The sequence below is a fragment of the Canis lupus genome, chromosome X, assembly GCF_003254725.2.
Source record: "Canis lupus dingo isolate Sandy chromosome X, ASM325472v2, whole genome shotgun sequence".
Classification (NCBI taxonomy): domain Eukaryota; kingdom Metazoa; phylum Chordata; class Mammalia; order Carnivora; family Canidae; genus Canis; species Canis lupus.
This window is the reverse complement of record NC_064281.1, coordinates 107,188,917-107,210,610: the sequence shown is the minus strand read 5'-3', so window position 1 is coordinate 107,210,610 and position 21,694 is coordinate 107,188,917. Positions and strand designations below refer to the sequence as shown.

The window sequence follows — 21,694 nt, the reverse complement described above, 5'->3', positions numbered from 1 at the left end:
AGGATAGCACAGAGAATTACATACAAGGGCCAAACCAAATTACCTTTTACCTAGTAGAGCTCATCGTTATGGAACCTTTCCTATCAGAGCTGATAATTGCTTGGAGGGCTTCCTAGTGGGCCAAACAAAGGCCTTAGAAAGTGCATAAACTATATAATCAATCTCTCCATATTTGAAGAATGGTTAGTTCATAAAGTAATCCAAAGCAGCTGGAGCATGAGATCAATTAATAAATCTTAGCAAATCAATAGCTCCACAGATACAGGGACCTGGGTTTTGATACAGTGCAGATTTCCCAGGATGGACTCAGTTCATGTCATTTCATTCTTTCCAAAGGGGATTTCTCAAATGCATAACTAGGAGTCATTTCACCTGCATATCTTTAGGAAGACTTCGTCTTCATATATCCATAAGTCAGAACAAATCCTTTGTTGGATCATGTGTCTGAGCTAAGATTAGGCAATTATGCTCAACATACCTAGAGAGGAATTTTAGCTTGTGATTGATCAGTCCCTAATGGTCACTTCAAGAAATTCTTGTCACCATTCATTTATTTTCAAAATACTGTAGACTTTTGATGCAGCTAAAACCTGGAAACAACTTAAATATCCTTCAAAGGGAGCTCACTGAATAAATTATAAGATTATAATAAATAATAATCAGGAAGTTCTATTTTCTGTACTTTCTGATATGAGAATGCCTCAAAAATATATTATTAGATGAATAAAAAAAAGACTTTGTGTGTAATGATGATCCCAACTTTGAAAAAGAAAAACAAAGACTATTTTCACGTAAACCCAAGTTTTAAATTGTTCCTGCAACGATACATAAGAAATTGTTAACAATCATCACTTTTATGGAGAGGTGCTTAGGGTAAGAGATTGGATGAGAAAGGAGGCTTTTACTTTTAATTTATATCTTTAAGCATTGCTTGAATTTTTACCAGCATATCTATTATTTTTACTTTAAAAAATCCATTTTAATGAATAGAGTAACAAAATAACAAAAATGATAAATCAATTTATTTTTTTAAGATTTTATTTAGTCATGAGAGACACAGAGAGAGAGAGGCAGAGAGGCAGAGGCACAGGCAGAGGGAGAAGCAGGCTCCATGCAGGGAGCCCGACACGGGACTCGATTCCAGGTCTCCAGGATCACCCTGGGCTGAAGGTGGCGCTAAACCGCCGAGCCACCCGGGGTGCCCTTGATTTTATATTCTAGTAAACTCTGTATAATAAACAACCATGATGTATTGCACTTGGAATTTTTTTAAGATTTTTTTTAAGATTGATTGATTGATTGATTGATTGATTCATGAGAGAGAGAGAGAGACAGAGACACAGGAGGAGGGAGAAGCAGGCTCCATGCCGGGAGCCCAACGTGGGACTCAATCCCGGGACTCCAGGATCGTGCCCTGGGCCAAAGGCAGGCGCTAAACCGCTGAGCCACCCAGGGATCCCCAAGATTTTATTTTTTGAAGGGGCACCTGGGTGGCTCAGTTGGTTAAGCATCTGTGTTTGGCCCAGGTCATGATCTCAGGATCCTGGGATAGAGCCCTATATAGGTCTCCCCATTCAGCAGGGAGTTTGCTTGTCCTTCTCAAGCTCCCTGTGCCCCTCCCCAAAGTGGTGAGCACTCTCTATCTCAAATAAGTAAATAAAATATATTTTAAAAGATTTTTTTTCTTTTAGGTAGGCTCTACACCCAACTTAAGGATTGAATACATGACCCTGAAATCAAGAGTCACATGCTCCACTGACTGAGCTAGCCAGGAGGCCCTAAAGATTTTGTCTTCAAGTAATCTCCACACCCAATGCGTACACCAAATTTACAACCCTGAGATCAAGAGTCACATGCTCCACTGACTGAGCCAGCCAGGCACCCCCTGCATTTGTAAGTTGTAAAAATAAAGAAAAGATGCTTAAAAACAACTCCAAAACTAAATTACTAATGACTGGTAACTTTGCTGTTGTTATTATTTATCACTGTGTTGCTTAAATATTCCTGAGACATCTCCAACTATAGTGAATACTTGTTTATTAAATCCAGGTAGGGTTCATGGTTTTCAGCAAATGTTCCCCAAAAGCCTTGTTCTCATGAATATATAAATATATACATATATAATTTACGTGTAAATAGTTTTATTGAGATTTGTAACCTAGCAATGTGCTCATTAAAATTTATTTTTAAAGGTCATAATCCTTCTATGGACCATAAATACCAATTTATTAGGCAAAAGCTGAAGCTAGACATGTTGTAATCACTCCTATTTATTTATGTAATTGCCCCCTTTTCCCCAGATGTCACAAGGCTAGGCTAGGACTGTGATAGAAGAAATTCTGTGGTGTTACAGCTCCTTCAGTTGTGAGCAAGCAGTGACTGCAGCTGGTAGCCTAATTTCCCCAGGTGGGTTATTAGCACCAGCAAATCCCTTCAAAGGAAGCTTCTAAAACAGTGGTCATAATCTTTTGGGGGCCACAGATCCCTAGAGGTAGTCCTGCATGGTGTGGGGGTTCAAAGAACATGAGCTTTGCAACTGGACAAATCTTTGCTCAAATCCTAGCTCCACTGCTTATTTAATAGGTGACATTAAGCAATTTACTTAACCTTGTGGAGCCTTTCTTTCCTCATCTATAAAATGCCTGGCATGCAGCGAGAACTTCATAAAAGGTAGCAATTACCATATTATTTTTGAATATGATGGAAACTGTAGACGCTGTCCTCAGAGAAAAGAATCCATCTTGCATTTTTAGTATGTTGCATGCAATTTCAAGGGCTTTGAACACCGATCAAGGCCATTCTGGACCAAAGGTTAGAAACCCCTGGTCTACGGTTTAGAACGAACATATGAAGAAACCTGAACAGTAAAAATAATATTTTCTACTCCTTTTGCTGGTTGTCATTTTAGGTTGTGTTTTCTTTTCCTTTTTGCCATGTTGGATTATTTGTGTGTTATGCCTACCGGGTCCCAATCAGACCAAGAGGATACATTGTACATTTAAAGAGTGTACAAAAGAGCAAAGTAAATGAGGGTTGTCTAGCACTTTAACACATCAGTTAGTTACCAGCAAAGTAGTAGGAAAGGCCAAGGCAATTCACTGGCCAGATTAGGTTTTCAAAGACCACTGCTAAGCATGTGGATTTAATAGAGCCATGCTTCCGGTTCTTTAGATCAAAGATAAAGTTACTTTAAACTGCTTTGGGTGAGCTTTTCAGGCTTAGCCTACTAGTCCCTAGCTCCGTTTTGTAATCAGAGCCAGCTAGGACTATTCTCTTTTATTTTCAAGGCTTCAGAAAAGAGAAAAACCAAATGCCTTTAGGTAGTTGCTCAAAGGAATAGCTTTCTTGTTCCTTTGCATTAGTCTGATCTCAAAGAAACACAGAAACCCCCTGGAATCTACCTTTGCCATTAATTCAAACATCACCCAGACTGCTGGTGAAAATGTATCTCCATAGTCTGTGGGAGCCTATTAGGCATGGATCTAGCCCTCATTTTTTCGATAACCACCCCCCAAATCCATAAAACCTAAGAATGAGTGAACATTTCAGGAAATGAGAAAAAAAATCCCATCTTGATGATATTATCACTGACTTTACCCATGCTCAGGACTGCTGATGCTGAGGGTGGAAAAGATTGGATTTGAGGACAGAACAGGGTTGTACAGAGAAAACCAATCCTATATTTTCCTGTTGAAATTGGAAAGAAGGAGAAAAATACATGTGTCATTCCAAAGAGCCAGTTTTCTTATAAGAACTCCATCCCAAACAGTTCCTAACATCATCATTGCTCATGAAAGAAAAATGAATTGGTTTATAAATCCCATTCCTTGCTAAAAGGAACCAGAACTCTCTGGTAAAATTGTTGATTCTTGTGCCAAGAAGAAAAAGTACAAGATGAACCTATAACATCTTATGCTAAAAGTAAGGGGGTACTCAAAAAATGATGTGAATGTGTCAAAAGGACACTAGAGCCAGTTGGAAGGACTCCCACTGGCCCAAACTGGGCCAATTTGAACATCAGAATAAATGATAGCAACATATTGTAACCCATGGAATAAGGTAGGACTCCATGAGTTCATGCTGGTATAAACACATAAACAACTGAAGGAATATAGAAGTAAATGTGGAAGAAGAAAACACTCTTCCTTGCAATAGAATACTAACTAATAAATGCTGAAAACTGATGGAGTTTTTTTTTTTAAATCAACATTTTGTGACCATTGTGTAAGCCATTGAGGCAAGTATCATCAATAGATGAAAAACTTCTGGGTGAAAGTTTGATAACAACAGGGTATTTACATAGCTTCCAAATACCTCCCCAGAAATTAGTTCTTTTCTAAATATTGATTCATTTATCTAGGAAAAAGAGAAAGAAAGTGAATGGGGAGGGGCAGAGGGAGAGAATCCTCCTGCAAACTCCTGGATGAGCACAGAGCTCAACACAGAGCACAGTCCCATGACTCATGAGATCATGACCTGATCTGAAACCAAGAGTAGGACGCTTAATCGACTGAGCTCCCCCATGCACTCCTTCCCAGAAATTCGTTATTTTTTAAGATTTTATTTATTTATTTTAGATAAAGAGTGAGAGATAGAGAGCATGATGGGGGGGTGTAAAGGAAGAGGGAGAAGCAGACTCCCTGCTGAACAGGGAGCCCGATGCGGGACTTGATCCCAGGACCCCGGGATTATACTACAGTAAGAGAATGTCCTTATTCTAAGGAAATACTCACTGAGATATGTAGGGGTAACGAGACATTATGCCCACAACTTACTCTATATATATGTGTGTGTGTGTGTGTGTGTGTGTGTGTGTGTGTGTGTGTGTCTGTGTGTGTAGGGAGGAGGAAAGAGAGAGAGAGGAAGACTACTAAAATGCAGGGAAAATGTAACAGTCGGTGAACCCAGGTAAAAACATGTAGAAGTTCCTTGTCCTGTTGTAATTTTTCTGCAAATTTTACATCATATCAAAATAAAAGAAAGAAAAGAAAAAGAAAATGGTATTTGCTCTACATTAAAAAGCAGATGACAAAACTGGCAACCTTGGGCCCCTCTGAGGAAGACAGAGCCTTGGACCACAATGAGTTATCCAGAGTAGAGAGCAGAAGACCACATCAGGGACAACCCTTGCCAAGGAGGACAATTCAGAAGTTACTCACAGCAGCGCAGTCTCATGTCAACAGTTGGAATGATCTTGTTGATGAGCCAAACATCTTCTTCCCAACTAACAACATTTCCACCCAAACACTTCATAAACTCCTCATTTTCCACGATGTGGTCCCAAAGTTGAAAGTAGTACAAGCTGCCAGTGAAGCCAGGCAGTGCACTTTCAACCTGGCTGTCCCAGTTCATAAAAGAATGTCCTAGAATCAGAGTCCCATTAGGTGTCAGGTTTTGTGGTTGATCCATCATTACAAGTATCCTTTCTGTATTCAGGAAGAGCTCTAATCTGCCCTTCACACCATCCCACATCAAACAGACTGTATACCATTGAAACGGAGTCAGGTGGTAACGGATATAAAAGGTCTTGCCCAAGTTGTGCAGTATTAGCTGCTGATGGTCTCCTCCAAGTCCAAGGTTTATGTCTTCTCTGCCCAGGAAGGCATTATTGGTAATATAGGAGAAGGCCATCCAATTACTTGATTTGTCATCCACGAATACCAGGTCAATGCATGCTGTGAATCGAGTGAGTTCAGGAATCGTGTTGGTCAGGCTCACGTACATGTCAGCTCTTCCATAAAAATCCAGTCTTTTTCCTTTTAGCGAAAGTGCATCTGTCCAAATTTGGAGAAGGGGAAAGAGAAAGCAAATGAAATTTCAGTAACAAAAATTCAATTTTATATCATCTTCTTTAGCCACATAGTCAATTCCGGATTACACAATGCTATCATGAGTCAATACTGGTGCAAAACAAAAAAAAGCCCAAATACTGGATATACACAAATCATCTCTATTTGACATTGGCATGTGACATTTTCTGGCAGAAGAGTTTCTTCCTAATTATATTTTGCCTGGGCTAATATTAAAAGTCAGATTAGTGTTCCCAGAGCACACACCAGCTGGACAGTTTGGGGAGGCAGTTAGAAGTGTGTAGCTAGTTGGCAGGGAGGAGGCCAAGGAAAAGGCAGCTTGGACTTAAAATCTGCTGCACATAATCTTCACTTGTGTAATCAAAAGATAGCTATTTCCATCCACCTAACTGCCTTATTATATTCATGGTGCAACAGCAATTTATTTCTCCAATGCCTTTTCCTGAGCCAAATTACTTGATTTATTCTGTCTCTGGAGACTGCTTCTCACTGAAGGCACCAACAGGGACCTGGGGGATGACCAGTTGGACAATAGTGAAGCTGCAAGGCTTCTGTTTGCACTCAGGAACGGGAGGAATGGAAAAAAAAAAAAAAAGGAACAGGAGGAATGGCACTGCCCTGAGTGTACCCGATTCCTTCCTTCCAACGCCTTACTAAGGGAGCTGTATGTCTTTAAGAGTTTCTAGGTGGCAGGTTTCTGGGTGGCTCAGCTGATTGAACATCTGACTCTTGACTTTGGTTCAGGTCGCGTGATCTCAGGGTCCTGAGATTGAGCCCCACATCGGCTTCCCACCCAGCGGGGAATCGGTTTGTTTCCCCTCCATTTGCCCCTCCCCCTGCTCATGCTCTCTCTCTCTCTCTCTCTCTCTCTGAAATAAAAAAAAAAGATTCCGGTGGCCATGGACCCAGTGGTAACCAGCTCTGAAGTCAAAGAGCCTGCGTTGAAACCTCAGCTCTGACATTCGTCAGCTGTGTAACTTTGATCAAGTAGCTTAATCTCCCCATGCCTCAACGTCTGCTTCAGTATGCACACACAACTCAGAGGATCACTATTTATATTATAATTTATACCAGATAATAGCCCTATCTACTGATCATACAAGACTGTTTGAAAAATAAGTGAGATGATGCATGCAAAACCCTCTCAAACGTTGCTGAAGAACATGCCCATCAGTACAGTCATTTGGTGGGCAATTTGGCAATATCTATGAAAATTTAAATTGGGGCAGCCCGGGTGGCTCAGCGGTTTAGCGCCACCTTCGGCCCAGGACGTGATCCTGGAGACCTGGGATCGAGTCCCACATCCGGCTACCCGCATGGGGCCTGCTTCTCCCTCTGCCTGTGTCTCTGCCTCTCTGTGTGTGTGTGTGTGTGTCTCTCTCATGAATAAATAAAATCTTAAAAAAAAAGAAAATTTAAATTGAGTACACCCTTTGTTTAAATAGGAAGCTATTGGTGAATAGTGATACAATCATCATGACAAACCTCACTCAAGGCCCCTAGGCAAATATCTGAGAACTGCTGAACATCAGCCTAATTCCAGCGCCAGTTCAACCCAAGACAAACCAAAAAGAGCTTTATGACGGAACGGAATTCCAACCTCCCTCTAAATTAGGGGTGTGACATTGGGACCACCACTATAAAACTGATAGCCAGACAGCACGCTACAAAGGCCGGCAGGAAGTGACCACTTCCCTGCTTCTGAGAGATATCCCCAGGTGCAAGCTTCTAGATATTCTCTAGCCCTACAATATTCTCTCCCTCATTCCTCCACTGAATATCTTTCAAAGGCAAGCAAGTACATGCCTGCCCACACACACGCATGCGTGTGCATGCACAACCCCCCCCCCCCATGTGCTGGAGCCCTTACCATCCACCTGCCAGGGAGCTATTTCTGAACTGTCCATGGTAGATGAGCAAATGTTTATTTCTGTCCCTGGCTTATGTGATTATATTATCTTATCATCTTTCATGTGGCTAATAAATCAAAAGGTAACCCCACAAGGTGATAATCACTAAGAAACCCAATATCGATCATGGTTGGCTAACTGCTTTTCTGTTCAGCCCTCCAAAATGACGTCAAATACAATGTTTAAGAGCAAGATTCATGGTGAGCATAAAATACAACGTTTAAGAACAAGTTTTATGGTGAGCATCAATCTCCAGGGCTTATTTGTCCCTTAAAAGAGAATGTATCATAATCCCATGTTGTCTACTGGGTTTCTCCTCTCTGTAATACACTAATATAAAGCCAGTTGCCAAAGGACACAAACAAGCAGCTTACTAAATGAGAAATACAAAAAGATGGCCTCTTGCTATTTTTAAAACACAAGTTACAATGAGATACTATTTTTACGTTTTGAAATTATAGCATTTTAGACGGAGAATACCCAGCATGGACAAGCTTGTGAGGAAACAAGTCATTTTAATACACTGTGGGAAGACCAATTAGTACAGTCTCTTTTTTAAAACCTTATTTATTTACTTTTTAGTCTTCTCCACACCCAATGTGGGGCTCAGACCCCTGAGATCAAGAGTCACGTGCTTCACCGACTGCACCAGCCAGGCACCCCAGTAGTCTTTTTTCTGAAGGGCAATCTGTCAGTGTCTATGAAACATTTTCATTGTGTATGGCTGTGTATATGCTTTTTTTAAAAAAATATTTTATTTATTTATTCATGAGAGACACACAGAGAGAAGCAGAGACACAGGCAGAGGGAGAAGCAGGTTCCATGCAGGGAGCCCGACGTGGGACTTGATCCCGGGTCTCCAGGTTCTCGCCCTGGGCTGAAGGCGGCACTAAACCATTGAGCCACCTGGGCTGCCCTGTGTATATGCTTTTGACTTAGCAATTCTATTCCTTATCAATTTATTCTAGACAAATCTACATGTATACAAAGATGCAAGTACAAGGATATTCATTGCAGTATTGTTTGTAATTGAGCAAAAGGAAGAAGATCTGTATGTCCATCCATAAGTGACTAGTTAAGCAATCCTTACCTCTATATAATGGACAATTAAAACATATAAGGTAGATCTATATAGTCATGAAGAGATTTCCAAGGCTTGATGCTACATGAAATGGGAGTTACATAAGTGTAGATATAGTATTATCCTGCTTTTTATCAATAGAGAAAAATATGTGCATTAGCATGCATAGAAAAAATCTAGAAGAACACATATCAGGCAGTTAAGAATGAGTATCCTTAGATGTGAGATTTAGGGGGACTTTTGCTTTCTATATTATTTCAGTAATATTTGCACTTTTTGTACAATCCTGTGTTAAATTTATAATCAGAAAAATAAGGATGGATGGATGGATAGAACCACTTGTGGCCATATATGAGATTCTGTGGGCAGAGCTAATTTCTACATAGATGTGAGCAGAAGTGTGAGGTAGTGGAATCCAAAAAGCTGCCTTTGAGTCCTGGTTCTGCAGCTTACTAGCTGCATCAACATGGGCAATTAGTGCACAAGAAAGCTTCTAGGACAGTGGCATTTAGTGAGCACTGTATGAAAAATAAACCCACGTCACTTCTCTGTGTCTCGTTCCTCCATGCTAAGATAGGAATACTAATTACCTTCCTGGCGGGGCCATCATGAAAGATGAGGCTGTAATACAACTGCCATTTATGTTATGTATGTGAAACATTTATAAACTGTGAAGCCCCAGGTAAATGTCAGCTGGCATGTTCACTATCACGATTAGAAGTCTCTTTCTTCTCCCACAACCTCTTTTGTACCCTTACACAGCCAAGCACATCTGCATTGAGCTCTGCTGCAGCCCTCGGGGGCCCCCAGCAGGGCTCAGAGGGGGCCAGGCTGTGACAAGGCAGGACAAGGGCTTTGCCCTTCTGTTTGGCCAGGCAAGCAGCGTTCTCTGCTGGGCCTCTCAAGGGCCTGCTTCAAAGGCCACTTGTGTCTTTGCATATGATTTAACTATCCATTGCAGATGTCTCCTTGGACGTTGCCATCTGTTTCCTGGCAATTTTCAAGTCCAAATTGCATGATTGCTCCCCTGAAGCGTGTTCTCTCTTGATTTGGCTCCTCTGTGTCTCCTTGCCTCTATCCTGCTTCCTTTTATTTTAAATTACATTTATTGTTGTCCTCGCTTTAAAAAAAAGTGTTTCTTCCATTATAAAAGTGATACTGTACATGATTTTTTTAAAAAAGGAAAATATTGGAAAAGTAAAAAGATGAGAACAAAGTCAGCCAGAGTCCTACCACCCATAGACAAAATTTTGGTAAATTTCCTTTGGCGTTTCTTTTCTTCCGGGCATGGGTTTTGTTTGTTTCTATGTGGCTGAGACCATATTGTATGGAAAATTTGGTACCCTGCTTTAATCACTTAACGTGATGACATAAGTGTTTTCTATGTTAGGAAAAACTTATAAGCCTCATTCAAATGGCTATGCTACAGCCCTCAGAGTGCCAGGCACCATTTGATTTGCACTGAGAAAGTTCACATAACACAAAATTCACCATTTTAATCATTTTAAGGTATACAATTCAGTGGAATTTAGTAGATTCATGATGGTGTATGACCATCACCATTATCTAGTTCCAAAACATTTTCATCATCCCAAAAGGAAGCACCATATTCATTAAGCAGCAGCGGCCCTTCCCCCCACCCTCCCACCGGCAACCACTAATCTACTTTCTGTCTGTATGGATTTGAGTATTCTAGACATTTCATATAAATGGAAACTTACAAGTAACCTTTTGTTTCTAGTTTCATTCACTTCACATAATGTTTCCAAATTCATCCATGTTTTAGCACGCATCAGTACATTATTTTTTTAAGATCTTATTTTTAAGTAACCTCTATAACCAACATGGGACTCAAACTAACAACCTTGAGATCAAGAGTTGCATGCTTTACCAACTGAGCCATCCAGCCACCCCAGTACATCATTATTTTTAATGGCTGGATGATATTCCATTGTGTGGATAGACTATATTTTGTTTACTGACTGATCTGTTAATGGACATTTAGTTTTTCTCTACCTTTTGGCTATTACAAACAGTGCTGCTGTGGACATTTGTGCTATTTGTTTTGTTTGAACATACTTTCACTTCTTTGGGGTATATATCTAGGACAGGTCATTTAGTAATTCTGTATTTCACTTACTGAGTAACAGCCACTGTTTTCCATAGGAGCCATTCAATATTCCCACCAACAGTTTATAAGGATTCTAATTTCTCTATCTCTTCACCAACAGTTGTATTCCATTTGTTAACTTATTATTATAACCATCATAGAGGGTGTCGAGTGGTATGGCATCATGGTTTTGATTTGAATTTCCCTAATGACTAATGACATTGAACATCTTTTCATGTGCGTGTTGGCCATCTGCATATCTCCTTTGAAGAAATGTCTATTCAAGCAAGTCCTTTGCCTATTTCTAAATTGTGTTGCTCAGGATGCCTGAGCGTCTGCCTTTGGCTCAGGGTGTCATCCTGGGTCTGGGAATCAAGTCCCACATTGGGCTCCCTGTGAGGAGCCTGCTTCTCCCTCTGTCTCTGTCTCTGACTCTCTCTGTGTGTCTCTCATGAATAAATAAATAAAATCTTTTAAAAAATAAATAAATAAATAAATAAATAAATAAATAAATAAATAAATAGTGTTGTTCATGTTTTTGTTGTTGAGTTGTAAACACTCTTTATATATTCTAGATACTAGGACCTTATAAGACATGTGAACTGAAAATACTTTCTCCCATTCTCTAGGCTGCTTTTTCACTGTCTTGATGGTGTCTTTTGATGCACACATCTTTAATTTTGATAAAACCCAATTGATCTATTTGTTCTTTTGCTGCTTATTCTTTTATTTTTATTTTTATTTTTTATTTTTTATTTTTTTTAATTTTTTTATTGGTGTTCAATTTACCAACATACAGAATAACCCCCAGTGCCCGTCACCCAATCACTCCCACCCCCCGCCCTCCTCCCCTACCACCCCTAGTTCGTTTCCCAGAGTTAGCATGTGTCTGTGCTTTCTTCTCATTTCTATAGATGTAGTTCTTATATTTAGTTCTTTATATTTCATTGATTTTTACTTAATTTTTGTACGTGGTATAAAGAGGGAGTCCAACTTCATTCTTTTTATGTGTTTACATGTATATGCATGTATACATGTGTACATGGATATGTATTTACACGTCCAGTTGGGCCAGCACCATTTGTTGAAGAGACTATTTCTTCCCATGGAACGTTCTTGGCACCCTTGTGGAAAATTAATTGGCCATACATATATGCATGAGTTTCTTTCTGGACTCTCAATTCTGTCCCATTAATCTACATCTATCCCTATGCCAATAACACAGTTTTGATTATTATAGCTTTGTAGTAAGCTTTGAAATCTAGACATGTGATTTCTCCAACTTTGTTCTTTTTCAAGATTATTTTGGCTATTCAGGGACCCTTGCAATTCCATATGAATTGCACATCACCCTTTCCATATCTGTAAAGAAAGCCATTGGATTTTGATATGGTTTGCATTTGAATCTGTAGATCTCTTTGGAGGAATATTGACATTTTAATATTAAAATTGTTATCTTTTATTAAACCCGTGAACACAGGATCTTTTCCATTTACTTAGGTCTTCTTTAATTTCTGTCAGCAATGTTGGTAATTTGAGTGTAGACGTCTTTCAACTACTTGGTTAAATTTATTCCTAGGTATTTTATTCTTTTAAAGGTTATTGTAAATGAAATTGTTTTCTTAACTTTATTTCAGATTGTTTGTTGCCAGTGCATAGAAATGCCACTAATTGTTGTATTGATCTTGTATCTTACAACTTTGCCAAATGTATTTATTAACTTAAATATCTTTATCAAGGGGATTCTTTAGGATGTTCTATATGTAAGATCATATCATCTACAAATAGAGATAGTATACTTTTTCTTTCTAGTTTGGATGCCTTTTATATCTTCTTTTTGCCCAAGCACTCTGGCTAGAACTTCCAATATAATGTTGAATGCAAGTGGTGAATATGGGTGTTCTGGTCTCATGCCTGATCTTAGGGGAAAGCTTTCAGTTTTTCACCATTAAGAATGATGTTTACTGTGGGTTTTTCATAGATGCTCTTACCAGACTGAAGAAGGTCCCTTCCATTTCTTTTTAAAAAATTTTTTTAAATTTATTCATTCATGAGAGACACACACAAAGAGGCAGAGACACAGGCAGAGGGAGAAGCAGGCTCCATGCAGGAAGCCTGACGTGGGACTCGATCTCAGGTCTCCAGGATCAGGCCCTGGGCTGAAGGCAGCGCTAAACTGCTGAGCCATCCAGGCCCTCCCTTCCATTTCTACTGTGTCAAGTGTTTTTATCATGAAAGGATGTTGAAGTTTGTCATACTCTTCTCCCTCACCAATTGAGATGATCATGTGGTTTTTCCCCCTTCGGTCTATAAATGTGATGTAGTACATTAATTGATCAATTTTTACATGTTGAACCACCTTTGCATTCATTTGTGGAATAAATTCTACTTGTTCAAAGTATATAATCCTCTAAATATATTTCTGGATTCAGTCTGCCAGTATTTTGTTAAGAATTTTTGCATCTAGGGGCACCTGGGTGGCTCAGTGGTTGAGCATCTGCCTTTGGCTCAGGTCGTGATCCTGGGGTCCTGGGATCAAGTCCCACATCAGAGTCCCCGCAAGGAGCCTGCTTCTCCCTCTGCCTATGTCTATGCTTTTCTCTGTGTCTCTCATGAATAAATAAATAAAATCTTTAAATTTTTAAAAAATAAATAAAACTAACAATCAAAAAAATAATTTTTGCATCTAGTGGCTCAGTCGGTCGAGCATGAAACTCTTAATCTCAGGGTTGTGAGTTCAAGCCCCATGTTGGTCATATTAGCTTACTTAAAAAAAGAAATTTGGGGGGGCACCTGGCAGGCTTAGTTGGGGGAGCATATGACTCTAGATCTCAGGGTTGTGGGTTCAAGTCCCATGTTGAGTGCAGAGATTACTTAAAAATTTTAAAAATCAAAAAAAAATTTTTAAATCCTCAAGGAAAAAGAATTTTGCATCTATATTCATAAGGGATATTGGTGTGCAGATTTCTTTTCTTGTGATGTCTATGTCTGCCAGTTAACATTTTTTAACTCTCTAGCAGATTGCTATAGCAAAACATTGTGCTCCAGGTCTATCTCTGGCAGAGCCTGGGGAATAGGAAAATAAAACTCTTGCCACAGTGGTTACTCAATATGTAATTTTATTTTGCCTTTTGCCAAGTTCCCAAGCTGCTTTGCCTGGTGATGCCATGTTTACACAATTTTAAGCAGAACTGAATTCATTGAGCATTCAACAGTGCCAGTTTTTCCCAGAATGCTTCAACTTTTATATTCTCTGATTTTTCAGGGCAGTGGTTTAACCAGAGTCTTGGCCCCCCTACTGCCAGTTTCCAGTGCCTAGCATAATGGTTGGCACATAATGGGTCCTTTATAACTATTTTCTGGAGTGAGTGAAGCATTGGGCATAGAATGGGGGAAAGTTTCCTCTTCCTTTCAGACCCCAAAAGTAATAAATACATTCATTTTATTTTTAAAAAAAATTTTTCTTTATTTGACACAGAAAGAGAGAGAGAGTGAACACAAGCAGGGGGAGTGGGAGAAGGCAAAGCAGGCTGCCTGCTGGGCAGGGAGCCAGATGTGTGGCTTGATCCCAGAACCCCAGGATCATGATCTGAGCAAAAGGCAGATGCTTAAGCACTGAGCCTCCTAGGTGTCCTAATACATTCATTTTAAAAGTCAGTGAGGAAAAGGTTTGGAACCCTAAGAGATAGGCAATCCAAATGATGTCGTTTTTTTTTTTTTTTCCAGCAAAGTCTCTAATTTTCTGAAGACAGCACTGAGTAATCATCAGATATATTCTGCATTTGTTTCTCTGTCCTCTCTGTCAAGTTTCTCCTTGCAATGTTAAAGTGTTTCAAAGGTTAGGGGACCAAGATTCTGCATTTGCTGCCCTGAACAATCTCAGGAAGAGCAGACAAATGAAGTTCATAATGGTTGGACAATGTAGGCGTGACCTGGTCACTGTTTCTCCCCCCAGAGGTCACCTGCTTTCCTCTATTTTACTCAAGATTTCTGATTCAGAAAGCCTGACCGAGCAGGGGTGTCTGCATATATTCATTGCTTAGGTACTGTCATGAAGTACCCCAGACTGGTTGGGTTAAACAACAGACAAATATTGTCCCACAGTTCTGGAATATACGAACTGAGATTAAAGTGTCGGCAGGGTCTTTTCCTTCGAAGGGCTCTAAAGGAAAGATGTGTTCCATGCCTCTCTCCTAGTTTCTGGTTCACTGGCAATATTTGGTGTTCTGAGGCTTCTGTTGAATCTCCCCATTCTCAGCCTTTATCTCTACAAGGCTTTCTCCTTGTATGCTATGTCCACATTTTCACCTTTTATAAGGACACCAGTCATGTCAGGTTACAGGTCACACTATTCCACCTTGACCTCATCTTTCCTTAACTACTTACACTTGTAATGACCCCATTTCCAAATGTGATTACCTTCTGAGGTGCTGAGGGAGAGGACTTCCACAGATGAATCTGGGGGGACACAATTCAACTCATAATGCTGCATAAGGCTCAAGGCCCAGCTAAACACCTGGAAATACCTCCTATTAGAAGAGGGAGATAAGGGACGCCTGGGTGGCTCAGTGGTTAAGCATCTGCCTTCAGTCCAGGGTGTGATCCTGGGGACCCTGGATCAAGTCCGGCATTGGGCTCACTGCATGGAGCCTGCTTGTCCTTCTGCCTGTGTCTCTGCCTCTCTCTGTGTGTCTCTCATGAATAAATAAATAAGGGGATCCCTGGGTGGCGCAGCGGTTTGGCGCCTGCCTTTGGCCTGGGGCATGATCCAGGAGACCCGGGATCGAATTCCACGTCGGGCTCCCTGCATGGAGCCTGCTTCTCCCTCTGCCTGTGTCTTTGCCTCTCTCTCTCTCTCTCTCTCTCTCTCTGTGCGACTATCATGAATAAATAAAATCTTAAAAATAAATAAATAAAATCTAAAAAAAAAAAAAAGAGGGAGATAAGACAGAGCAAGTTTTAGGGAAGGGACCCACCAGAGGCATTGGCTACATTTATACTGTCAAGAATCTGGTCATTCTGAGGATGGGCATTCTGCCAAGGGTACACCTCAACATGCCTGCCTCAACTGGGAAATGTCACCACTCACTCATAAAAGGGGAATGGGCAGGGGCACCTGGGTGGCTCAGTCAGTTAAATGTCCAAATCTTGATTTTGGCTTGGTCATGATCTCAGCGTCCTGGGATCGAGCCCCACTTTGGGCTCCCTGCTGAGTGGAGACTCTGCTTCTTCCTCTTCCCCTGCCCCCCACTCATGCTTGCTCTCTCTCTCATAAATAAAATATTTTTTAAAAAGGGGGGCAGTGGGCAGACACTCATTTCCATAGTACACAAAACCCATACCTGCACAAGGGGTCTTCTGGCTCTTAATATCACAAATCCTTGCAAATGAATGATCAGGAGCTTTGAAAAATTTTGTAGACCCAGTCCTGGTCTAGCAGATCCATGGCCATCTGAGGTCATATAATGGATAGGTGATTGATACTGGGAAACTCCATTACCCACAACACCGTGGTCATCATGTGAATAGCCACAGAGAACTGGAGTTACTGTCTGCCACCTACTGCCTACAGTTCCCACTGGTCTTGTGAGTAACCAACTAATATGATTTTAGATAAACCAGATCTGGCATCTATAAAAGCATCCATCTTTGAGCTTCATTTCTGTCTCACTGGTCACTGAGTTATCCACTACATCCCCTCCTTCAAGACCCAGGCAATTGACCACATATGTAGCTTGCCAGGCATTCTTCTCAGAATAGGAAGCAGAAGAATTATCTCCACATAGGTAACGTGATTGTTCCTTCAAATTTTGGGTCCAAGGCCCATGTCCATTCAAAAAAAATGGATGTCTTTACTCATAAAAGCAGAAGCACCCTGGAAAATTTATTTACTCCACAATGATGGTCATTGAGCACCAACTATGTGTCAGTGCTAGAGTCCAGCAATAGAGTAAACTCATGTTCATACCAGGTCCTTGGCCTTAGTCAGCTTTACATTCCAGAGAGAAAGGTAGTCAATAAACAAGTAAATATAAAAATTACAAATTGTGGGGCACCTGGCTGGCTCAATTAGTAGAGCATGGGACTCTTGATCTTGGAGTTGTGAGTTTGAGCTCCACATTGAGTGTAGAGATGACTTAAAAATAAAACCTGGGCAGCCCGGGTGGCTCAGTGGTTTAGGGCGTGATCCTGGAGACCTAGGATCAAGTCCCACATCGGGCTCCCTGCATGGAGCCTGCTTCTCCCTCTGCCTGTGTCTCTGCCTCTCTCTCTCTTTCTGTGTGTCTTTCATGAATAAATAAATAAAATCTTTAAAATAAAATAAAATAAAACAAGACAAAACAAAACAAAACCTGGGCAGCCCAGGTGTCTCAGTGGTTTAGCGCCGTTTCAGCCCAGGGTGTGATCCTGGAGACCCAGGATAGAGTCCCACGTCTGGCTTCCTGCATGGAACCTGCTTCTCCCTCTGCCTGTGTCTCTGCCTCTCTCTCTCTCTCTCTCTCTCTCTCTGTCTGTCTCTCATGAATAAATAAATAAAATCTTTAAAAATAATAAAATAAAAAAATAAAAAAATAAAAATAAAACCTTAAAAAATAAAGTAACTGGGACTCCTGGGTGGCTCAGTCGGTTAAGCCCCTGCCTTCAGCTCAGGTCATGATCTCAGGGGCCTGGGATTGAGCCCCACATCAGGCTCCCTGCTGAGCTTCTCCCTCTCTGCCATTCCTCAGGCCCTCCTCACTTGTACTCTCTGGCTCTATCTCTCTGTCAAATAAATAAATAAATAAAATATTTTTTAATGAATGAATTAAAATAATTTAAAATTATGAAAAGCCCTCTGAAGGAAATTAATATGCTGATGAGTTACCTAATGGGATGGAAGGGATGAGGTAAATGGGAATATCTATATTAGATAGGATAGTTAAGGAAGACCTCTCTGAGAGAGGGTCCTTTGCACTTAGTTCTAGGAGACAGAAACAACTAGAGTTACAAAGATAAGGAGTAAGAGTGACCCAGACATGAGTAGTAGCATATGAAAGCATACGTAAAGGCCTTAAAGTAGGACTGTGCTTGGCATATACAAGGAATAAGAAGGAAGCCAGTGTGTCTGGAGTGGAGTGAGAATAGGATGAAAGGAAATGAGTCTTAAGAAGTAGTGGAAGACCAGATCATGCAGTACTTTTTAGGTCTTTTTTTAAAGATTTTATTTATTTATTAATAAAAGCCACAGAGAGAGGCAGAGACCTAGGCAGAGGGAGAAGTAGGCTCCCTACTGAGAGTCCAATGCAGGACTCGATCCTAGGACTCTGGACAATGACCAGAGCCAAAGGCAGATGCTCAACCATGGAGCCACTCAGGTGCCCCTGCTTTTTAGGTCTTATTAAAGAGTTTGGATTGTATTCTAATTGTCATGGAAATTTATCAGCAGGTTTTGAGTAGAAGAGTGACATGATCTGACTTGACACATGAAAGGATTGCTCTGGCCGCTATGTTGAGAATGGGCTATAGCAGAGCAAGAGTGGAGGCAGGGAGGCCAGTGAGAAGGCTATTTGAGCTTCAATCCTTATCTCCTGGGATGCCTGGGTGGCTTAGTGGTTTAGTGCCTGCCTTAGGCGGAGGACGTAATCCTGGGCTCCCGGGATGAGTCCCATATCAGATTCCTTGCATGGAACCTGTTTCTCCCTCTATGTATATGCCTCTCTCTCTCTGTGGCTCTCATGAATAAATAAAGTCCTAAAAAAATCCTTACCTCCTGCTCCCTTCTGCACCTATTCACTTCCTGACCTGTCCTCATCCCTTCTTGCTGGCTCTGTTCTCAATTCTTAGACCTTACGACAGAGTTGGGTTTCTTCTTGACCCTTGATATTCTTCCAAGCACATGGTTTTGCTCCACATTCTGGCTCCATCCAGTTAGAGCATCTGAGTCACCCTCTGCCTGATCTAGTGTTGACCCTAGCCCTCTATCCCACAACGACTCTCACAGTTGGGAAGCTGGTGACTTATCTGAAGCCTGAAGGAGACTAAACCTTAGTTATACCATTGTTTCAAGGACAGAATCTTCCCCACCCCTTTAGAAGAAAATGATGAGTGAAGAACAATTAGAATTATTTGTCTGATAACCTAGAAAAATCATTGTTTTGACCCATGGCTTTGAGACTTAGTCTGTAAAACCTTGTGACTGTTTTAAAGTGAACTCTTCAGGATTCAAATCTGCACATCTATCATAATTTCCATTGACCAATGACATTCCTCACAAACTCATTCTAATTTTCCAGTATAACACACTTTTCCACTTTTTCTTTCATGACTACACTACACTTCTAGATCCTTCTGTTCTTAGATCCCTCTATTTCATGCCCCATGAGCTCTCAAAAAAACCCACTTAGAGTCTGTGTCACATATACTGATACCATACAGGTGTTCAAAGTTTTTATTTATAATTTTAAATTGCATCAATTTATTTTTATTTGTAATTTTAAATTGCATCAATTTATTAAATAAAACAAATCTATTAAATCAGCAAATGTGTACTGAATGCCTAATCTGTGTGTCAAGACTTGTGCTGGATGTTTGGATAAAGAAATGAAGAAAACAGTTTCTTGCATTTGAGGAAGCAAACAGGGGAAAGATAAATCAACATCTTAGCAGGTAGTCAAGGCCAGGTGACAGAGTTGCCACTGTGCCCCATAGGTCCCATTTCAAGCTTTATTGTGAGAAACATGGTTTCCCATCAGGCCCTGCACACAACAAGAAGCCAGTCAGTGTTTGTTGTTGATGGTGATGATGATTTGGTATTTTTCTAGAAGATTAGCTCTCAATCTGAGGGCTATTCAAATTAAATCCCAGGTCTATTTCATCAGGGATTGTCATTCACTGGCATGTATGACCTTTTAGCTAAAGACTGATGTGCTAAATGAACAATGTTATCAACTGAATTTACTTGATATGGATGAGATTGCAGTTTTCCAAGGCAACCTTTTCCTTAAGTCTCCAAATTATCAGCTACTTCAGTTGAACTATCTTAATCATCTATTCACTGCAGAATCGAAACAAAGACAGAATCTATCTTCATTCTTGTCTCAGAGCCTAGACAAGGTCTGGGCCATTGAAGAACAGATGCCTGTTTGCCCCTGTGAATCAGTGATCAGCTTTTGGCATACCTCAGTTTCCCCATCTCTATTTTATGACTGTTGCTATATACATATATAGCAATATGATACCATAATAAAATAAAGTCAAACACAAGAAAATAATAATGACCACGTAACACAATAAAATAATTATTAGATTTAAAAAATATATTTTAGGGGTGCCCAGATGGCACAGTTGATGGAGCATCTGACTCTTGGTTTTGGCTCAGGTTGTGATCTCAGGGTCGTGGGATTGAGCACTGCAACTGGCTCCCTGCTCAGCACAGAGTTTGCTTGAGATTCTTTCTCTCTCCTTCTCCCTCTGCCCCTCCCTGCCACTGTGCTCACTCTCTCAAAATAAATAAATCAATCCTTTTTTAAAAAATAAAATATGGGGATGCCTGGGTGCCTCACCAGTCGAGCGTCTACCCGCAGCTCAAGACATGATCCCAAGATCAAGGATCAAGTCCCACATCAGGCTCCCCTTGAGGAGCCTGCTTCTCCCTCTGCCTATGTCTCTGCCTCTCTCTGTGTCTCCTATGAATAAATAAATCTTTTAAAAATGAAATTAAATATGTATCTTGAAAGAAAAGAAAGATGATATTATCATGTTCTGGTAAGCGTTATTTTTTAAAAGATTTATTTAGTTATTTGAGGGAGAGATAGTGCATACTCTTGTAAGCACGGAAAGGGGTAGAGGGAAAGGGGGAGGGAGAATCTCAAGTGACTCCCTGCTGAGTATAGAGCCCAATGTGGGGTTGGGTCTCAGGACCCTGAGATCATGACCTGAGCTGAAATCAAGAGTCTGAAGCTTACCAATTGAGCCATGCAGGTGCCCCTCCAGGGAGGTTTAAATAAAGAATTTTCATGACAAGTACCTGGGTGGCTCAGTCAGTTAAGTGCTTTCAGCTCAGGTCATGATCCCAGGATCCTGGAATCAAGTCCTATGTCAGGAGGCTCCCTCCTCAGCAGGGAGTCTGCTTGTCCCTCTCCCTCTGCGCCCCCCAACTTGTGCTTGCACTCCCTCACTCTCAAATAAATAAATACAATTTTTCATAAAGAAATAAATAAAGCATTTGCATGAGAGAAACTAGCCCAAAAGAAAACTCAAAACTTTTATTAAGTGTGCATTGTCTACCAAATAACATTTCAGAGTTGCATTAAGAAATGTCAAGGACGGGACGCCTGAGTGGCTTAGCAGTTGAGTGTCTGCCTTTGGCTCAGGGCGTGATCCCAGAGTCCTGGGATCGAGTGCCATATTGGGATCCCTGGGAGGAGCCTGCCTCTCCCTCTCCCTTTGCCTATGTCTCTGCTCTCTGTGTCTCTCATAAATAAATAAAATCTTTAAAAAGAAAGAAGAAAGAAAGAAAAAGAAAGAAAGAAAGAAAGAAGAAAGAAAGAAAGAAAGAAAGAAAGAAAGAAAGAAAGAAAGAAAGAAAGAAAGAAAGAAAGAAAGAAATGTCAAGGACAGGGGCACCTGGGTGGCTCAGTGGTTGAGCATCTGCCTTCAGCTCAGGTTGTGATCCCAGTGTCTTGGGATCGAGTTCCACATTGGGCTTCCCACGGTGAGCCTGTTTCTCCCTCTGCCTGTGTCTCTGCCTCTGTGTGTGTGTGCCTCTCATGAATAAATAAAATCATAAATAAATAAATAAATA

The 21,694-nt window shown here is 40.7% G+C and overlaps 1 protein-coding gene across 1 annotated transcript in view; it reads right to left on the bottom strand.

The window, feature by feature from the left end:
• Window positions 1-7,717, bottom strand: part of ADGRG4 (adhesion G protein-coupled receptor G4) — an 85,664-nt gene extending 77,947 nt beyond the window's left edge. Inside the window, exons 1-2 of the mRNA XM_049107841.1 lie at window positions 7,681-7,717; window positions 5,160-5,774 (exon numbers count right to left, since the gene is read on the bottom strand). Of these exons, the coding sequence (XP_048963798.1) occupies window positions 5,160-5,774; window positions 7,681-7,717 (652 nt within the window). The remainder of the gene's footprint in view (window positions 1-5,159; window positions 5,775-7,680) is intronic.
• Window positions 7,718-21,694: the final 13,977 nt, after the last annotated feature.